Below are 19,750 nucleotides of genomic sequence, written 5' to 3' on the forward strand. Positions count from 1 at the left end.
TACATAAATAGGTGACTTCTATTATAATAGAAGCCACTTTACATAAAATAAGAGCAACAGCAATTATGAAGAATCATTAAGGGATAAAATACACTACATAAATAATGATGGTTACTATGACGAAAGTGAATTTGCATAATATCAACAGCAATAATCAATAAGTGATAAAAATAAAAAAAACTCCATAAATAATGATAATAATTATAATAAATGGTTGAATCTACATAAAATATTAGCAACAGCAATTACGTAGAATCATTATGGGATAAAATACACTACATAAATAATGGTGGTCAGTATAACGAAAAGTGGACTTGCAAAATATCAAAAGCAATAATTAATAAGTGATAAAAATAAAAACTGCATAAATAATGATAATCATTATAAGAAATGGTTGAATTTACATAAAACAATAGTAACAGAAAATATGAAGAATCAATAAGTAATCAAGAAACCACATAAATAATGGTGGTCAGTATAACGAGAAGTGAATTTGCATAATATCAACAGCAATAATCAATAAGTGATATAAATAAAAAAAACTACATAAATAATGATAATCATTATAATGAAAGGTTGAATTTACATAAAATAATAGCAACAGCAATAATCAATGTGATTAAAAACATTACTACTACTAATGCTATTGGTACTACAACCACTGAAAATACGACGCTGAAATGAATATTGTCATGAACTGATAGCAAGAATAAATGAGTAAAAACTTCGGCGCAATCGAGTTGTCTGTACAGCGTATAATCAAGGCCACCGAAAATAGATTTATCTTTCGGTGGTCTCAGTATAATGCAGTATGAGCCGCGGCCCGTGAAACTCTCATCCGGCCGTGGTGGCCTGTATTGTTGTGTTGACATACGCACGATCATGGCTAACTTTAACTTTAAATAAGATAACTATTGAAGTTGGAGAGCTGCAATTTGGTATATTTGATGATTGGAGGGTGGACGATCAACATACCAATTTGCAGCTCTCTAGCCTCAGCAGTTGTTAAGATCTGAGGGCGGACACAATAAGTGCGGACGGACAAAGTAATCTCGTTTTCTTTTATAGAAAATTATTCCTGCACTGAATAACGGCACGAATGTGAAATAAGCTTAACTGATTTTACCTCGGATATGGACCCAATTTGATAATGTAATTAAAACTAGAATTCCATCCATCAGTTAAACCGATTAAGTCATTGTCATCAAAGGCATCAATGTCTCAGTCGTAAAAATGATTATAGTCATGTCTGTATCGACGCAACGATAATTAGGAAAAATACCGAAAGTTATATGATAACATTACTACTGAACCATTAATAATCTCATCCGTGGTGAGTATTGACGAATTATCCCCACATAATATCGAAATCAAAACTAACATTCCATGGACCCACGTTAAGGCCAATTTCGTCAATACTGCAATAATCGAACGTAGATATCGTGATCGTAATATTAATATAAATATCCTTATCGTCAACGTTTATCGTCACTAACGTCATAATCAAACGGTGATATCGTGATCGTAATATTACCATAAATATCCATACCGTAAACGTTAACAATAATATCTTCATCGAAAACAAACAAAAAATATTTCCTTATCGAAAACATCAACATTAACATTAATATCCATATCGAAAACATTACAATAAATATCCTTATCGTAAACATTAACAATAAAAAATATCATTGTCGGAAACATTAACTTTAACATGAACGTCCTTATTAAAAACATTAACATAAATGTCATTATCGAAAACATTTAAAATATATCCTTATCGATAAGATTAACATTAATATCATTATCGAAAACATTAACATAAATATCCTTATCAAAACCTTAATATTAATACAAATACCCTTATCAAAACCTAAATATTAACAAATATCTTTATCGAAAATATTACCATTAACATAAATATCCTTGTCGAAAACATAAAAAATAACATGAAAATCCTTATCGAAAACATTAACATTAAAATCCTTACCGAAAACGCCAACATCAACATAAACCTCATCATTGGAGTAAACCGAGAAAAACATCATCTTAACCATAAACTTGAAACATCAAAAGAACTGTATTTAAAAAAAAAAAAAAAAAAAAAACTCCACATTGAGAAAATGTGTTACAAACTTCTCCCATAAACCGGGCTATAACCGCTGCATCAAACCATTTCAATGACGTGAGAGTTAATCATCGCTAGCCCTACCCTCTACGGCACTATTAACATCAACATCGTCGTAAAATGAAAGAAAGAGAGAGAGAGAGAGAGAGAGGAGAGAGAGAGAGACTTATTCAACGCTAATCCCTGTCAATAGGTTAGTTTTCGTTATTCTCAAAACCGCAACAAATTAAAAAAATATTCAAAACGTTGTGGAGAGAGAGAGAGAGAGAGGTTACATTTCAATGCCAATTCTCTGTTTATAGTTAGTTCTCGTTACACCCCCCAAAAAGTATTAAACAAATACAACAAAATTTTAAACAACTTCCTATAAAAAAATGTTTAAAAATAATCTTTAAGTTAATGAGCAGATCTTTCTAATGTGTCTTCACACACGTATTTAGTACAGCGATCCATGACCAACTCGACTCTGGGCAAAGGTGGGCACCGGTGCCAAGAAGATGCAGGAAGAGTGCCAATAGGCCCTGCTCATTTTATAATCGTTAGAGCCAATTGCACAATCAAACGGGACACTTGATGGCACCAGACTGAGTTTTCTTTCAATCTATATATTACATTTTCACAAGAGGAGAAATTATATCAAATAAATATATTTTTCAGTGATAATTATTATGTACTGATTTTTTAAAATTATTTTTTGAAATGAAAATCAATTATCCCGTGCAATAAAGGACATACAATGTCCACTCGAACATTGGGTTTAACGATGGTTCTGAAGTGTACAAGGAAAACAAGAGTAAACTAAAAGACAAAAGACAATAATAGTCTTAAAAATCGAAGAGGAGAAGGACCCAAGAATAACGCGATTACACTGGGAGAAACTGAGTGATAAAAAGTCACAGAAATAGAGAAACAAACTGAACGTCAGTAAATATCGAGACAGTACAAGAGAAAGTATAACAAATAAAACAAATATGATGAATACCCATAAACATGAAAGGAAAAAAAATCACGAAAAACTATCAAATAATAACCGTATAAAACATAAAACAAACATGGAGAACACCAGGAAAAATATAAGAATACAAAATGACGAAAATCTATAAAACTATAACCAAAGATCAAGAAAATAACTCGGCAATAGAAAATGAAAATTATAAAAATTAAGTGAAAAGGCTGAGAGAAGATAATCGAAAGAAGAAAATCGAAAGAAGCAAAGTCTCAAAAATAAACAAAACTTCCCCAAATGTAGATACCACCAACCGTAAAAACAATAAATGCAAAAAGAGATAAACTAATAAATAAACGAGTAAAATACAGTGGTTCAAAACGAAATCCCGGCGAACCCAAACAAAAATATAAGAAACATCTCCAAACAAAGCACAAGAAACCAAGTGCCTGTCCTTCCTGACGCCACGGGGAGCTAAACCAAATCAGTCCATCAGTATGCGTCCACGAAGGCTGCAAATAGCCCCTGATGACGTCAGAATAGCAGTGGTTGCGTTCTCTTAATGCAGCCAAACAGCCGCGAAGCCGGTGAAAAGGCGGTTTCTCTTGGGAGCCATCCGCCCCCTTGCCAAAACAGAACAGGTTTGTTCTATTAAACCAGAAGTCGGTTACGTCACGACAATTGAACGAGGCCTTGTGGTTGACGGAGAGGAAAAATATTGTAGTCTGATTTGAGGGCTGGATAAAGATGAGAGAGAGAGAGAGAGAGAGAGAAGAGAGAGAGAGAGCATAAAAGAGTCCTAGAGAGAAAAGACCGAGAGAGAGGGCGAGAGAGAGAGAGAGAGAGATGAGAGGAGAGAGAGAGAGAGAGCAGTAAACTAAAGCATGACGGTTAAAGATAACTCATAGAGAGTTTGATATGAGAGAGAGTAGACGGTAGTATCAGGAAAAGAGACACGAGAGAGAGAGAGAGAGAGAGAGAGAGCATTAACATAACCAAGATGATGTGTCCTTACATCCCAGCTCCAATTCTCATAGCATAATCATTTACTTATTACATGCGCACATTTAAATGGGGGAAGTCCTCCCCCCCACCCAGCCCCTCAAAAAAAAAATGGTAAAAATAAATCAATTAACTTGCCAAGAGACTTTCTACATTTGAGGAAAACCATGATAAATGTAACAAAATACAAATGAAAGTAGATAATATATACTGAATAAAATGGACTCTTCAATACGACGGGAAAAAGCAAAAGTTAATATACCCACATTAATAGAAGCATAATGACTAAAAATACAATGATAAACAGAATGCAGTAAAAAAAATATTATCAATTTGCTTCTCATTTCTCACAAGATATAAACCTAGAGTTTTTAAAGTAAAAAAAAAATGATCACAAAATCATTCAAGTATCAATTCCTGTCTTTACTTGCAAAACTCTCTCTCTCTCTCTCTCTCTCTCTCTCTCTCTCTCTCTCTCTCTCTCTCTCTCTCCTAAAGTATATAAACCTACAGTTGCTAAATTATATCATATCAGTAATAAAAAAATCACAAAATCATTACATATCAACATCTGCGCATTACTTCTTAAACTCGTTGTCTCTCTCTCTCTCTCTCTCTCTCTCTCTCTCTCTCTCTCTCTCTCTGAGTGCCTAATGAAGGCTATCAAAAAGAGGTATTGACCATCAAGACGCAGCACTTGCTTAGCGACAATATATACCTCGTGACTTATGCCATTCCTCTGAGTGATGGGCAGTGCTGCAAGATGCTTAATATAACAACAGAGAGAGAGAGAGAGAGAGAGAGAGAGAGAGAGAAGAGAGAGAGAGAGGAGAGAATTTTTCTCCTGATATTCTTATGTTTCAACTAGCAACAACAGAGACAGGGAGATCTTGCGTCTTTTTTATTTCCTTTTTTTGTGATATTCTTTACTGTACTTATGTATAAACGGTAATATCATGACAGAGGAAGGAAATCTAATACTCTACTTTTTCCGACGGTCCCGCAGTCAGAATGAGCAACGCAATTAAAAATTAGGAATATATATATATATATATATATAATATATATATATATATATATATATATATATATATATATATATATATATATATATATATAAACGATGCTTCAAAAGCCAATTTTAGGTTGCAAATAAGGTAGGAAACTAAAAAGAATGATATATGGACGAAAGAGTGTATTTTTCTCAATTAGTTACTGTAAATCAATAAAGACGGTAATCTCAACAAAAAAGACCAAATCCGGTATTTTTCGAAGATTATCCATTTCCAATACATTCAAAGCAGGCTCCACGACAATAATATAAAATTAGCTTCTCACTGATTTTACCCTTCACCGTAGATACACTAATACAAAATAAATTGAAGAGAGCACTTGAGGCCAATACATAGTAAAAGTAACAAGAGAAAATGGAGTATTTAATGCTATTACTCTTCTGACTAAATAAAGTGCTGCAATCGGCAGATGAAGAGCGAAAAATAAAAATAAAAAAGGGAGTTGTAATAATAAGTCTCTCAACAGAAGCCTTAAATCATCGTCTAGACTTTCCCGAATCCGTAATAGTCACCTCTCAAACATGCATTAATTAAGTCTGCCACATGTGTGTCGAGCGACTCACCGTCACGCCCTTCATTCATTGTTTGCTCTGACAATTATCCCCAATTCAGGGCACTTAACGTATGATGAACCTTGAGAGGAATGCCATTTCGGGGCTGCCTAAGATGGCATTCTCGGTGCCGGGAACACATGTTGGCATTCTCGCTGCCGGGAACACATGTTGGCATTCTCGCTGCCGGGAACATATGTTGGCATTCTCGGTGCCGGGAACGCATGTTGGCATTCCGCTGCAGGACTAATTGGCATTCTCGTCCAGGGAAACACAGTTGGCATTCTCGCTGCCGGGAACACATGTTGGCATTCTCGCTGCCAGGAACACATGTTGGCATTCTCGCTGCCGGGAACACATATTGGCATTCTCGCTGCCAGGAACACATATTCATCGGCTCCGGGACATATTGGCATTTCTTGAAACTGCCAACTACATGTTGCATTCGCTGCCGGACATGCGGGCATTCTCGCTGCCGGGAAAACACATGTTGGCATTCCTTGCTGCCAACGACATATGATTTCGCTGCAGGAACATTATTGCCAAGGACATTCTCGCTGCCAGGCATGTTGGCACTCGCTGCCGGGAACATGTTGCCATTCTCGTGCCGGGGAACACATGTTGGCATTCTCGCTGCCGGGGAAAAAACACATGTTGGCTCGCTGCCAGGAACACATGTTGCATTCTCGTGCCAGGGAAAAAAACCATTGGCATTCTGTCTGCAAAAACATGTTTGCATTCTCGCTGCCAGGGAAACACATGTTGGCATTCTCGCTGCCCGGGACACATGTTTGCATTCTCGTGCCGGGGGAAACACGTTGGCATTCTCGCTGCCAGGAACACATATGGCATATTGGCATTCTCGCGCCAGGAACACATTTAATTGGCATTCTCGGCTGCCAGGGAACACAGGCTGGGCACCTTCCTACGGCTGTTATTGCCGGGTAAAAAACAAACATGTTGGCATTCTTCGCTGCCGGGGAAAACACATGTTGGGCATTTCTCCCCCCGGCTGCCGGGATACCAAACACAGTTTGGCATTCTCGCTGCCCGGGAAACACATGTTCTGGCATTCTCCCTGTTGGCATTCTCGCTGCCGGAGGGAACAAAACATGTTTGGCATTCTCGCTGCCGGAACACATTGTTGGGGCATTCTCCGCTGGGGCCGGGAACCAAAAACATGTTGGCAATTCTCGTGCCGGGAACACAATGGTTGGCATTCTCCGCCGGGAACACAACGGATGACATGAACTGCTTATCATATATGGGTCAACTGTTTCTTTCGAATGAGATGCCACTATGGATGAATGGCGAATGGGGGATGGATGTATTTTAATCTTGCTTTTATGGACCCATAAATTCATAGAATACTATCAGGCTACACTAAGATTACATTTATTGATCAGATCCTTTTAAATTCACAGAACGCTGTTAAATAACAGCAAGAAACCATTCAATGCCGAAGTCTTGTTCAATCACTTTGTGGTACAACGTGAAGGGAAATCTTCCCGATTTAGTATAAGGAAATCAAAAGGAGGTAAATATCAGACCTTTATCAGTAAAGTTTAAAAGTTATATAAATGATAAAAATACAAATAAAGGCATTCCCTGGCCCATTAAGAAGATCAAACTATCTGATAGGCATGACATTGGCTAGAGTATGGTATTACAGTATATCACAAAGGCACAATAAATCATAAAGATTGGCAGTAACGTCAAGGGCCTTGATGAGGCACGAACTCCTTGTTATGTGAGTAATCTGTATGAGGCAAATAAATTTAGCACACAAGGCTATCTTTATGGCATAATAAATTTATAAAGGATAAGCAGTCTCCGTGTTACTATTCGAAAGTCAAATCTATTTATTCATTAGTTTGTCACTTTATTTCGTCTTTTTTAATAAAGGATCTCTTCTTTCTGTATTTCCCATTGCCTTCTGTTACTTCTTTCAAATGAACACCATATTCTTTGGAAGCTTGACTTTCAAGTCAGTGGCCCCTGTGGGCTTGTTCCATATGAATAGGGTTCATCTTCTGAATAATAATAATAATAATAATAATAATAATAATAATAATAATAATAATAATAATAATAATAATAATAATAATAATAATACAAAAGGGGAAAGTAACAAGGACTGGAGGGATAAAGCTACCAGATGGGAGCAACATCAAACACATAGATGAGACGGGATACAAATACCTGGGAATAATGGAAGGAGGGGATATAAAACACCTAGAGATGAAGGACACGATCAGGAAAGAACATATGCAGAGACGCGAGGCGATACTCAAGTCAGAACTCAACGCCGGAAATATGATAAAAGCAATAAACACACGGGCAGTACCAGTAATAAGATACAGCGCAGGAATAGTGGAATGGACGAAGGCAGAACTCCGCAATATAGACCAGAAAACTAGGAAACATATGACAATACACAAAGCACTACACCCAAGAGCAAATACGGACAGACTATACATAACACGAAAGGAAGCAGGGAGACGACTACAAAGCATAGAGGACTGCTTCAACATCGAGAACATAGCACTGGGGCATTATCTGAAAACCAGTGAAGACGAGTGGCTCAAGAGTGCATGGGAAGAAAGACTGATAAAAGTAGACGAAGACCCAGAAATGTACAGACAGGAGAATGACAAACAGAACACAGGAATGGCACAACAAACCAATGTACGGACAATACATGAGAACTAGCCAACGATGACACATGGCAATGGTTACAGAGGGGAGGGCTCAAGAAGGAAACTGAAGGAATGATAACAGCGGCACAAGATCAGGCCCTAAGAACCAGATATGTTCAAAGAACGATAGATGGAAATAACATCTCTCCCATATGTAGGAAGTGCAATACGAAAAATGAAACCATAAATCACATAGCAAGCGAATGTCCGGCACTTGCACAGAACCACTACAAAAAGAGGCATGATTCAGTGGCAAAAGTCCTCCACTGGAGCCTGTGCAAGAAACACCAGCTACCTTGCAGTAATAAGTGGTACGAGCACCAACCTGAAGGAGTGATAGAAAACGATCAGGCAAAGATCCTCTGGGTGATACGTGTAAATAGACCAGACGTGACGTTGATTGACAAAATCAAGAAGAAAGTATCACTCATTGATGTCGCAATACCATGAGACACCAAAGTTGAAGAGAAAGAAAAGGAAAAATTGGAGAAGTATCAAGACCTGAAAATAGAAATAAGAAGGATATGGGATATGCCAGTGGAAATTGTACCCTTAATCATACGAACAATAGGAATCTGGAAAACTAGAGGCTGAAGTAGCTCCAGGACTCATGCAGAAGAGTGTGATCCTAGAAACGGCGCACATAGTAAGAAGAGTGATGGACTTCTAAGGAGGCAGGATGCAACCCGGAACCCCACACTAAAAAATATCACCCAGTCGAATTGGAGGACTGAGATAAACCAAAATAAATAAAATAAATAAATATAAATAAATAAAAAATAATAATAAGAATAGAATTAAGTCTTAAAATGGAGAAGGAAATCCACAGTTATGTATATGTACATACATTTAAAGATAAAACTGTACAGGTAGCTTTCTGGAATTTGTCCAGTTTCATCTTTAAATATATCTGCATATACACAACTGATGATTTGTTTCTCCAATAATAATAATAATAATAATAATAATAATAATAATAATAATAATAATAATAATAATAATAATAATAATAATAATAATAATAATAATAATAATAATAATACTCTACGTGATATAATACGAAAAGTGTGTACTTCACATATGCTTCACTAAATGTGTAATTTACCCCCACACACCTACATTATTATGCATGTAAAGGCATAATTACAAATTACGAATAATTCTGAACAAATTATATTCAGATAAGGGTGAGGATTACCTAGGCACGGCCTTAATTCTCTCAATAGAATAAGGTATAAATCACAACGGCTTACTGATCACTCAAGTCTGTAAAGTTCTCTCGCTTATATACACATACACACACACATACACCAGTCATGCCCACAACAGTCGACTAACAACTTGACTGACTGACTGACTGATTGACTGCAAGACATCTTGCGTCCCAAATACCAAGGCAGTGAGAAATAAAAAAAAATAAATAAATCTGAATATTAACGAGTCTCCCAACATCAAATCCCAATGGTGGAAAAGTGACATTTCGTAATGATATTCGCGTCATCAGGGAGAGACGCAAAATATTTTCCGATTTCCTTTTCAAATTCAAATGATGAAAAGAGCAAAATGTAGAGAAATAAAAATTAAAATGATATTGTATATAAAAATAAATAAGGTATCAAAAATACATAAATAGTTATGTAATAAAATCAGTACAGAAACAAAGAAAGACATCATGATTATTATCACATAATTCAAAAGGCATTTCAACCATATCTTTCCTTCATGTGTTCGTTTATAATTACTTTTCGCGCTATGGTACTGATTTTTTTTTGTTATTTTAATTAGAAATCATTGTACTTATTGCAGTACGTTCTAAAAAAAATACATAAATTAAACTGGGCAAATTATGAATTTAGTGTATTAGGAAATAATTATATTACGTTTAGCAATAAAAATTGGCTATAATAAACAGTGGAATTTATGATTATTTGGACTTCGCGAAACTACGATAAAATACCCTTGCAATGATAAGGAGTTTATTGCTATATTGCCTGAAAGTACGCATAAAAATATATAAAATGCATCAATCAAATGGTAAAAATTATGACTTTAGTTTACCAGAAAAAATAGTATTACATTTGACGATAAAACTCGGCTAAAAATGAAGTGGAATTTGTGTTTCTTTGCATCCTGCAAAACTGCGATAAACTCTATTTCCAATGATATACAGTTTATTACTACAATACCTGCCACTATGCATATCATTATTTTTATAATATGGGTACCTAATGTACATGCTATATCATAAAATGAGTTTCATTTACCGTGGCAATAATTACTTTTATTCACTATACCTGTAATTAATAGAATGGGTCGACTGCAAGGCTCAATTGTGCCTTTACCTAAACTTCAACGTTATCTATTAATACAGTATTCAGGAAGCACTGAACTTACACTGGTAATGTATTAAGTGTATTTGATGTACCGGATAATAGGTAATTTATTAAGTGTATTTCATGTATCGGATTATAGGTAATGTACTAAATGTATTTGATGTACTGGATTATAGGTAATTTATTACGTGTATATCACGCACCGGACGACAGGTATGATGAAAATGAAACATTACTAATTCTATGCGGCTACTTTTAACGGCACGTTTATTCTAGCAGACATAACAGACGTCCATAATTTCAACAAAACCAATAAATAATAATATTTTTTAACAAATATACACATGAATAAATAATTTTATGTATAACTGAATAATCATAAATAAGCATATAGTATATAATATATATATATATATATATATATATACATATATATATATGAATAAATATACATATGAATAAATAATGACAATCAAAATAAATATATGTACATATGTATATGTATAAATAATTATATGCATACTGGATAAACATACATACGAATAAATATATGCATAATACATAAACATACTGATGATGAACAAATAATTATATTCATAATATAAATATGAATAAATTACCATATGTATAACATATATAAATAAATATGTGAAAAATTAAACTATTAAAATTAAAAACAAACAAGACAATGTGAATAAATAATAAAAAATAATAAAAAACAATAAAAAATTGATAAAAACCAAGGACCACTCAATGCCTTCCTCGAAGAACCCGGCGTCCATTAGCGCAGGCGAAGTGAGGGCACTTAAAACCAATCACCAAACTCCAAGTTGATTCAGCTCAGTGCTAATTAACAAGGAGAGCAACATCAGCCAACATCATCAACATCATCGTCTAGTCAAACTTTTTGCTGGAGATGGATGGCATCATCATCTGAGGGGCCTCCAGGCAAGATGTAATTACGCTGCAAATGCTGTTACGCTTCTCAAAGCAAAGCTTCCTCCGGTACTTCCAAAGGCAGAGAGAGAGAGAGAGAGAGAGAGAGAGAGAGAGAGAGAGAGAGAGAGGAGGGGGAGGAGGGGGAGAGTTCGCCGCTCTCGTTCGATTTCGACAAGAAAGCAACACAGCAGAAATCTCTCTCTCTCTCTCTCTCTCTCTCATCACACACACACACGCACACGAGTATCGCCAAAAACCTCTTTACCGCTGGTAAAAAACACCAAAATGCAGATTACTCACATTCTAAAAACACTGAGAGAAACTCAAAAGATACAATATCTCTTAAGAACATTGAACTCAAGAGAGTTTTCTTCTACTGATGTCAGTAAAAGCTAAACACGCTTTGAAGGGATGACAAAGAGCTTCATACAAAAGATGAAAGAATAAAAAAAATTATAAAAAAAATAATAAAAAATTGAAGAAACTGAACGAAAGCATCGAATATGAGTTTGATGGAACCGCCTCCCAGAAGAGGAAAACTCTATTGATCGGCAACTCGAACACAAAGATACAAAACAAAGGAGCAGTTCACATCGACACATCAATAGTTATGCAATAACATTAACAAGAGCATTAGATTGATAATAATCTTAGCAATTCACCAATTACTGAATTAATTAATAGAGATTTCTGTAAACACAGAATGAGTCTTATACTCGTACATCATTAATAAGCAGAAGACGTGAATGAAGCCACATAGCAATTTTATACTGAGTCAAAGACAGAAAGCTACGTAAGATTTCCTTACTAAAATGAACACCTAAAATCGATAGCCACATACAAACAAAACAGGCTTCAAAGAACAAAAACACAAAAATGACGACGGAAAAACAAACAAAACACAGACACCGAGGTTATGAAAAGTTTACACAGGCAAAATTGCAAGAGGAAAAATGCAACGACAAATCAGACGCAAGAAATGGAAGAAGTCCTTCAGGAAAGTCGAGGAGATGCTCAAAACACTTGAAGGAGCATGAGTTTGTCTAAGGAAAATCAAGCTGCACATGACGGATTCATATGCTGGTTAGCAGAACTGGAAATAATTCATATTTCAATTATTCATATTTCACTCCTGTTAGAAGATTTTTCCTACCTACACATATATATGTAGGTATGATTGTCTTTTTACTGTAATACAATATAATAGGAAGATAAAAGGCCCAGAAAACACTATTTTAACGTTGCGGATGTCTATATTTTACCAGTGATCAGGAGCACAGAAGGAAGTGATCGAAATACATGGTTGCAACGTTAAAATAGTGATTTATGGGCCTTTTTATCTTCATATGTAAGTAGGTTTGTATGTGCATATACTCACATATATGTCTGTGTACACACACACACACACACACACACACACACACATATATATATATATATATATATATATATATATATACATATATATATATATATATATATATATATATATATATGTGTGTGTGTGTGTGTGTGTGTGTATGATATATGATATAAGTTTTTTCCTTGACATGAGAGGAGGGAGGGGAGTTACACCAGCGAGGGGTAGAGCCAGGTACTCATTCACGGCTTAGACGACTGGTGGGCGGCAGGCCAGGTTCAAACCGCAAACCTTAAAAAAAAAAAAGCATGCCCAGTGCTCTACCACTGCCTTACGGTACCCCATTATTTCTGAGCCATATATGGTTCAAGAAACACATGCGTGCACTTCACGACCAAGCATAAAAATTCACATAAGTCCGGGAATCTCGCTGTCCTTTTCATTCTTGTGTGGTTAAATATATTTACAGGAATCAGATGGTTTCCTGTAAACACTATGAAACCCCCCCCCCCAACCCCCCCCCCCCCCCCCACAAAAAAAAATAAGTACTGGTTCGATTCCTGGTCGAGAAATGCACTTGTAAGTAATTCCCTTTGGGTCAAGTTATTCCCATGGAGTTATTTCCATGGGAAAGTGAATTCGATTTAAGGGGGGATTAGCCTAACATTTGATGGCATAAAAAAGAATAATAATGCTATGAAACTACTAAAAAAATACTGGTTCGATTCCTGGTAGAGAAATGCACTTATAAGTAATTCCCTATGGGCCAAGTTATTCCCATGGAGTGAATTCGATTTATGGGGGGATTATAGCCTAACATTTGATGCATAAAAAGACGTGCAATCTAATAATAATAATAATAATAATAATAATAATAATAATAATAATAATAATAATAATAATGTTTACCAGAATATCAAATACATAAAGAAACGCCCAACCGCGGTCTCATCCGTTTACGGGGAAGAGAATTACCGTGGGGCCCAGACAGGTGCTATACAAGGATGTATGCCACTTGAGTGCAGATTTGGCTTTTGATGCCACTTGAGGGGAGTATCCTCCTCCTCCTCCTCCTCCTCCTCCTCCTGCCACTACTTAACTAAGCCAGCGAAACAGTTCTGCTATTAATATGATAAAGGTGATCGGAAAGATATTTCATCATTGTCCAAGAGTTATGCAATTCACTCTCTCTTCCCAGTTGTATCTAGGGGTCACATTAATAGACATTCATTACGTAACCAAAAGACCTCAATCAGCTGTTTCACGACTGCCAGGGAGTTCTGTTGTAAAAAGTCAACGAGGCTTACGACATAAATTAACTTCAAAGGAAACTGGCAACCAACCTTTATCTTCTTGGTCGTCAAAGTTAGTTTGGACGAGACCCAAGGTACACACCTGACTCTTGTACCTTTTACACCTAGTCAGGCCTACATAATGTCTTAAACCTAAAGCATGGGGAGCCGGTGGGCATAAGGCCAGTTTAGTCTAATACCAGCTAACTTCCTATACGGGCGTTATTGTGATCGTATCATAACATAAAGGAAATGAAATATAAAAGCTAAAATAATATTCATTATAAACATGTCACGAGGAAGTGAATTAGGATTATCGAAACATCCACCAGTTCCGACGACGTTCTTCAATTTGCAAACAATGTCATGCAAATCAGGCTAAACCCTCGACACAATTTTCTCTAGCCAGGACCAGTTCTTGGATATGGATCAAAAGCAAAATATATTGCCGACTTTAATCTGGAAAGGATAATAATGCATCAAAATACTGACAAGCGTTTTATCTGAAATAGCTCCCTTGATAAATGGACTTTTCCTTACTGCTCACACCAGACACCTAAGGCTGTTATATACTTCTAACAACGTATTACGGGTATGATATTCCTATTTCAATGCCCTCCGAGGTCATGTGAGAGGGAAACATGTCTTCGAAATGTCTACTCACATCTATACTCGAACTGGACTGTTTACACTTGTGCATAGTTAACAAAACAATGTTTTTTTTATTCATAGTCCAAACCGAAGTAAACTAATAATCAGAAACCGTGAATTAATATTGGTAAAATTCCTAACTAAAAGGCAAAATCCAAAAGCCAATTAAGGACACTGAGCGACAATAAGTTGAAAGAGTTAAGGGCCAATCGATTAACGTAAGACGACCTGCAGTTGGCTCAAGGCAGAGGTTAATTAATTTGCAAACCTTTTGCGCAATCTTGGTAGCCAATATGCAGATAAACAAATCTAGAACAGAGATTACTTCATAGGTAAGTTCGCGTATTCCAAAATTACCTAATAATTCATCTGAAGAGTGGCTAAAATAACTTTAACACAGGACACCAAAACATTTCGACTAACCAAACTGAGGTAGCCAAGAACATTCGCCAAATTTCAAAGCTGTAGTGGAAGTGTCACTCGAAATATATATGGCACGTCTGAGTAATCCTGGTCTCTAGGGGTCATTAAATTCATGAATTACAGATTACAGCAAGAATACTTTGTTTTCCCCATGACTAATGAGGCTTGACAGTGGCCAGAAAATAACCTACGGGGAATGTGCGCCATAGTTCACAAGAAACTTGCCCTTAACTAATCTTGAAAGCCAACATTATTGACCGAAGAACAACAAACTCCACAACAAACGTTCAGGAAATAATCCCCATCCATAATACTAAATCGAAAAATAATATAATCATATATCAGTTAACATACTGAGTCTGGAATTTTCCTATCGAGTGGACGCAGAACGAAAACACTTGAATGAGTCATGACTGATGTTACGACCTAAAATAAATCAGCATGAACGCCATTATTCTGATATAAAAATAAGAGTTGAAATAACATCAGTGATTAAAAAATCACAAATGAGCCTTTTCATAAAAAGGCAGCAATTATTTTTCCCAACAAACAAACAAAAGAGAGAGAGAGAGAGAGAGAGAGAGAGAGATGAGAGAGAGAGATGAGAGGAGAGAGAGGACGAAGACCCGAGGAGAGAGAGAGAGAGAGAGAGAGAGAGAGATTAAAAAATCACAAATGAGCCGTTTGATAAAGCAAATAATTTTTTTGACCAAAGTACAGAAGAGAGAGAGAGAGAGAGAGAGAGAGAGAGAGAGAGAGAGAGAGAGAGAGATTACTTACCATTTTGCAGTGGCAGTGAGGGCGAGCTCGTGGTAAGAGGCTGTAAACTGGAATTTCGCAGCCTTTTTGTTGATTCGCTGGAACCTCTTCCATACCGACCCCATTCCAGCCTCACACCTGGAAAATGCATTGCAAAAATTACATAGATTAAAAAGGCAACTAAAGACACACGTCATTCGCAGCTAACAACAGCCCTAGGTTACAAAAGAGCAGCTATAGAAACAAGGTTGCAGATGTGAAAACTGGCAACTGCAAATAAGTGTCATAGGTTTTAAAATGTAAATAAAAATATGCAACACCGGCTAATATATTGTCATTCTAAATGCCTCGAAAATTACATTTTTATGTCATTTGAAAATGACATGAAAATGTCATTTAAAAAAGAAATTTCTAGGTCTTGAAAATGACATTTGAAAATGACATTTCAATGTCAGTTGAAAATGAAAGTTCTATGTCATTTGAAAATGAAATGAAAATGAAATTTGAAAAAGACATTTCTATGTCATTTGAAAATGACTAGAAAATGTCATTTTCAAAGGTTATTCCGGTGCTCACACTGATAAAAGGAAAAAAGGAAAACACAGGATACTAACATAAGTAATATATAAATTATATATTCATAAATATACATACACATATACAAATATATATATATATATATATATATATATATATATATATATATATATGTATATGTATATATATATATATATACATACATATATATATATATATGCATATGTATATGTATATGTATATATATATATGTATATATATCATATAATATATATCGAGCTACAATGTCCTTTAATATCTAATTCGCTCTACCTCGGAATTAATATATTTTCATATATGCTTAACCGAAGGGGAATTTTTTCTCGATAATAGATTTACCTGTACTTGGGCGCGAACGCAGGTACATTATAAATCCAGGACCAGTCAGTGGAAGCGGTACACCGAACCGCGAGAGGCTTAAAAGGTATATGTCGTCTCCTCACCTCAAATACTTTCAATCGCGCTGAAGTATCGTTGGTTTGGAGACAACATCAACCCGCCTCGACTCCGGTAGTTAAGTAGCGCTTTTGACAACACGTAGCATTTTACATAAGTCATATCACATTACCGTGATTCATATACATATATCGAGCTACAATGTCCTTTAATATCTAATTCGCCTCTACCTCGGAATTAATATATTTTCTATATGCTTAACCGAAGGGGAATTTTTTCTCGATAATAGATTTACCTGTACTTGGGGCGCGAACGCAGGTACATTGATAATCCAGGACCGTCAGTGGAAGCGGTACCACCGAACCGCGAGAGGCTTAAAGGTATATGTCGTCTCTCACCTCAAATACTTTCTCGCGCTGAAGTATTCGTTGGTTTGGAGACAACATCAACCCGCCTCGACTCCGGTAGTTAAGTAGCGCTTTTGACAACACGTAGCATTTTACAAAAGTCATATCACATTACCGTGATTCATATACATATATCGAGCTACAATGTCCTTTAATATCTAATTCGCTCTACCTCGGAATTAATATATTTTCCATATGAAAATATATTAATTCCGAGGTAGAGCGAATTAGATATTAAAGGACATTGTAGCTCGATATATGTATATGAATCACGGTAATGTGATATGACTTATGTAAAATGCTACGTGTTGTCAAAAGCGCTACTAACTACCGGAGTCGAGGCGGGGGGGGTGATGTTGTCTCCAAACCAACGAATACTTCAGCGCGAGAAAGTATTTGAGGTGAGAGACGACATATACCTTTAGCCTTCTCGCGGTTCGGTGGTACCGCTTCCACTGACGGTCCTGGATTTATAATGTACCTGCGTTCGCGCCCAAGTACAGGTAAATCTATTATCGAGAAAAAATTCCCCTTCGGTTAAGCCATTATATGGAAAATAATTTAAGGTAAGCATTATAAAAATTGAAAAATTATGAATTTCCGAAAGGTGAGCGAATTAGATATAAAGGACATTGTAGCTCGATATATGTATATGAATCACGGTAATGTGATATGACTTATACAATATATAATATCTATATATTATATATATATATATATATGTATATATATATATTATATATATATACACCAAAAGCCACGATATATCACAAGCCCTTTCAAATTCTTCTTTTCTTAATCAATTCCTCAAAGCGAAAGCAATCAGGATCCGCCCAGCGACTCGTTAAACGCAATAAATACTTTCAACGACTTTCCCCTTTCAGGGAAGTTTCTTAGCGAACGCTTCATCAAGAGTTTAATTGGCGAATGTCATGCAATGCAGTTACTTTCACGGAACAATAATCGTGAAATGAAATGTCCCCACAGCACGATGAGCAAATATTAACGATGATATCCGGTGATTACGAATATCAGCGCTCGAATTACAAGTGCTCGTCTCTATTCTGAAAAGGTTATTGTATATGTATTTTATTCAAGGGGTTGATAAACAAGGGTTACGTGTTTCCTAAATGATTTATACACTTGACACTCAAAGTGTAATTTTATATATATATTCATACATATATTTGAACATACATATATATATATATATATATATATACATATATATATACATAAATATATATGTATGTATATATATACATATACATATGATTTACACACGCAAGGGTAATTATATATATATATATATATACACACACACACACTATATATATATATATATATATATATATATTTATATATATATATATATATATATATATATATATATATATACATATATATATATGAGTGTGTGTGTCTCTGTGTGTTTTTATGGGTCAGGGGGTAGACTCCCTAAAGCAGAAAGGACATTGATAACTGCCACATTCATGAATGCTGGATGAATTCCCTAAAATACGCAAAGAACTTCCCAACCATCAGCTGTGCAGCAAAACTATCATACGAGTAAAGAAATGGCCACAGAAATAACGACAATAAAGAATAATACTTACACAAATCCTCCTTAGAACTGGAAATCGCGCCTTGGCCATCACATTCTCAACTCGAGAGACATCACAGATTATGACAAAGACTCTTAAATTACTCTGACCAAACTTTTGAACCTTCACCCTTCACCCTTTGCGTCCCCTGTACTTCCGGGCCATATGCAATCACTCACCCTGAATCTCCGGGGCAATATAAATTACATGTGGTCAATTTCTCTTCATTGGTCAAAAAATAAATAAATGAAAAATAAAAAACCAACAATATTTGGGATATTCTGACCTGCCTCCTTTACATTCGCTTTGACTAAATCCGAGGTAATGACAGTTAACTCTTTCTCTTTAGAAAAGCCAAGAAATATCGAGGTTTCATCGAGTCTCCATATGAGGATTGGGGGATGGGGGATGGGGATGGGAAGGAAGAGGAGGGGGAAGGAAGAGGAGAGGGAAGGGGAGGAGGGGAACGAGAGAAAAGGGGTCAAGGAAGGGGAGAGAAGGGGGATGGGAGCGGGAGGGAAGTTACAAGGATTAGGATGTCTCAAAGACTTATCAGTCCATCCAAGGAAACGGGGGATGGAAGAGGAGGGGGACGGGAGGAGAGAGAGAGG

The 19,750-nt window shown here is 35.9% G+C and overlaps 1 protein-coding gene across 1 annotated transcript in view; it reads right to left on the reverse strand.

Moving 5' to 3' along the window:
- Window positions 1-19,750, reverse strand: part of LOC135208312 (EH domain-binding protein 1-like protein 1) — a 323,948-nt gene that overhangs the window by 84,166 nt on the left and 220,032 nt on the right. The window contains exon 3 of the mRNA XM_064240415.1: window positions 16,178-16,294. Coding sequence (XP_064096485.1) covers window positions 16,178-16,294 — 117 coding nt within the window. The remainder of the gene's footprint in view (window positions 1-16,177; window positions 16,295-19,750) is intronic.

The sequence above is a fragment of the Macrobrachium nipponense genome, chromosome 35 (assembly GCF_015104395.2).
Source record: "Macrobrachium nipponense isolate FS-2020 chromosome 35, ASM1510439v2, whole genome shotgun sequence".
Classification (NCBI taxonomy): Eukaryota; Metazoa; Arthropoda; class Malacostraca; order Decapoda; family Palaemonidae; genus Macrobrachium; species Macrobrachium nipponense.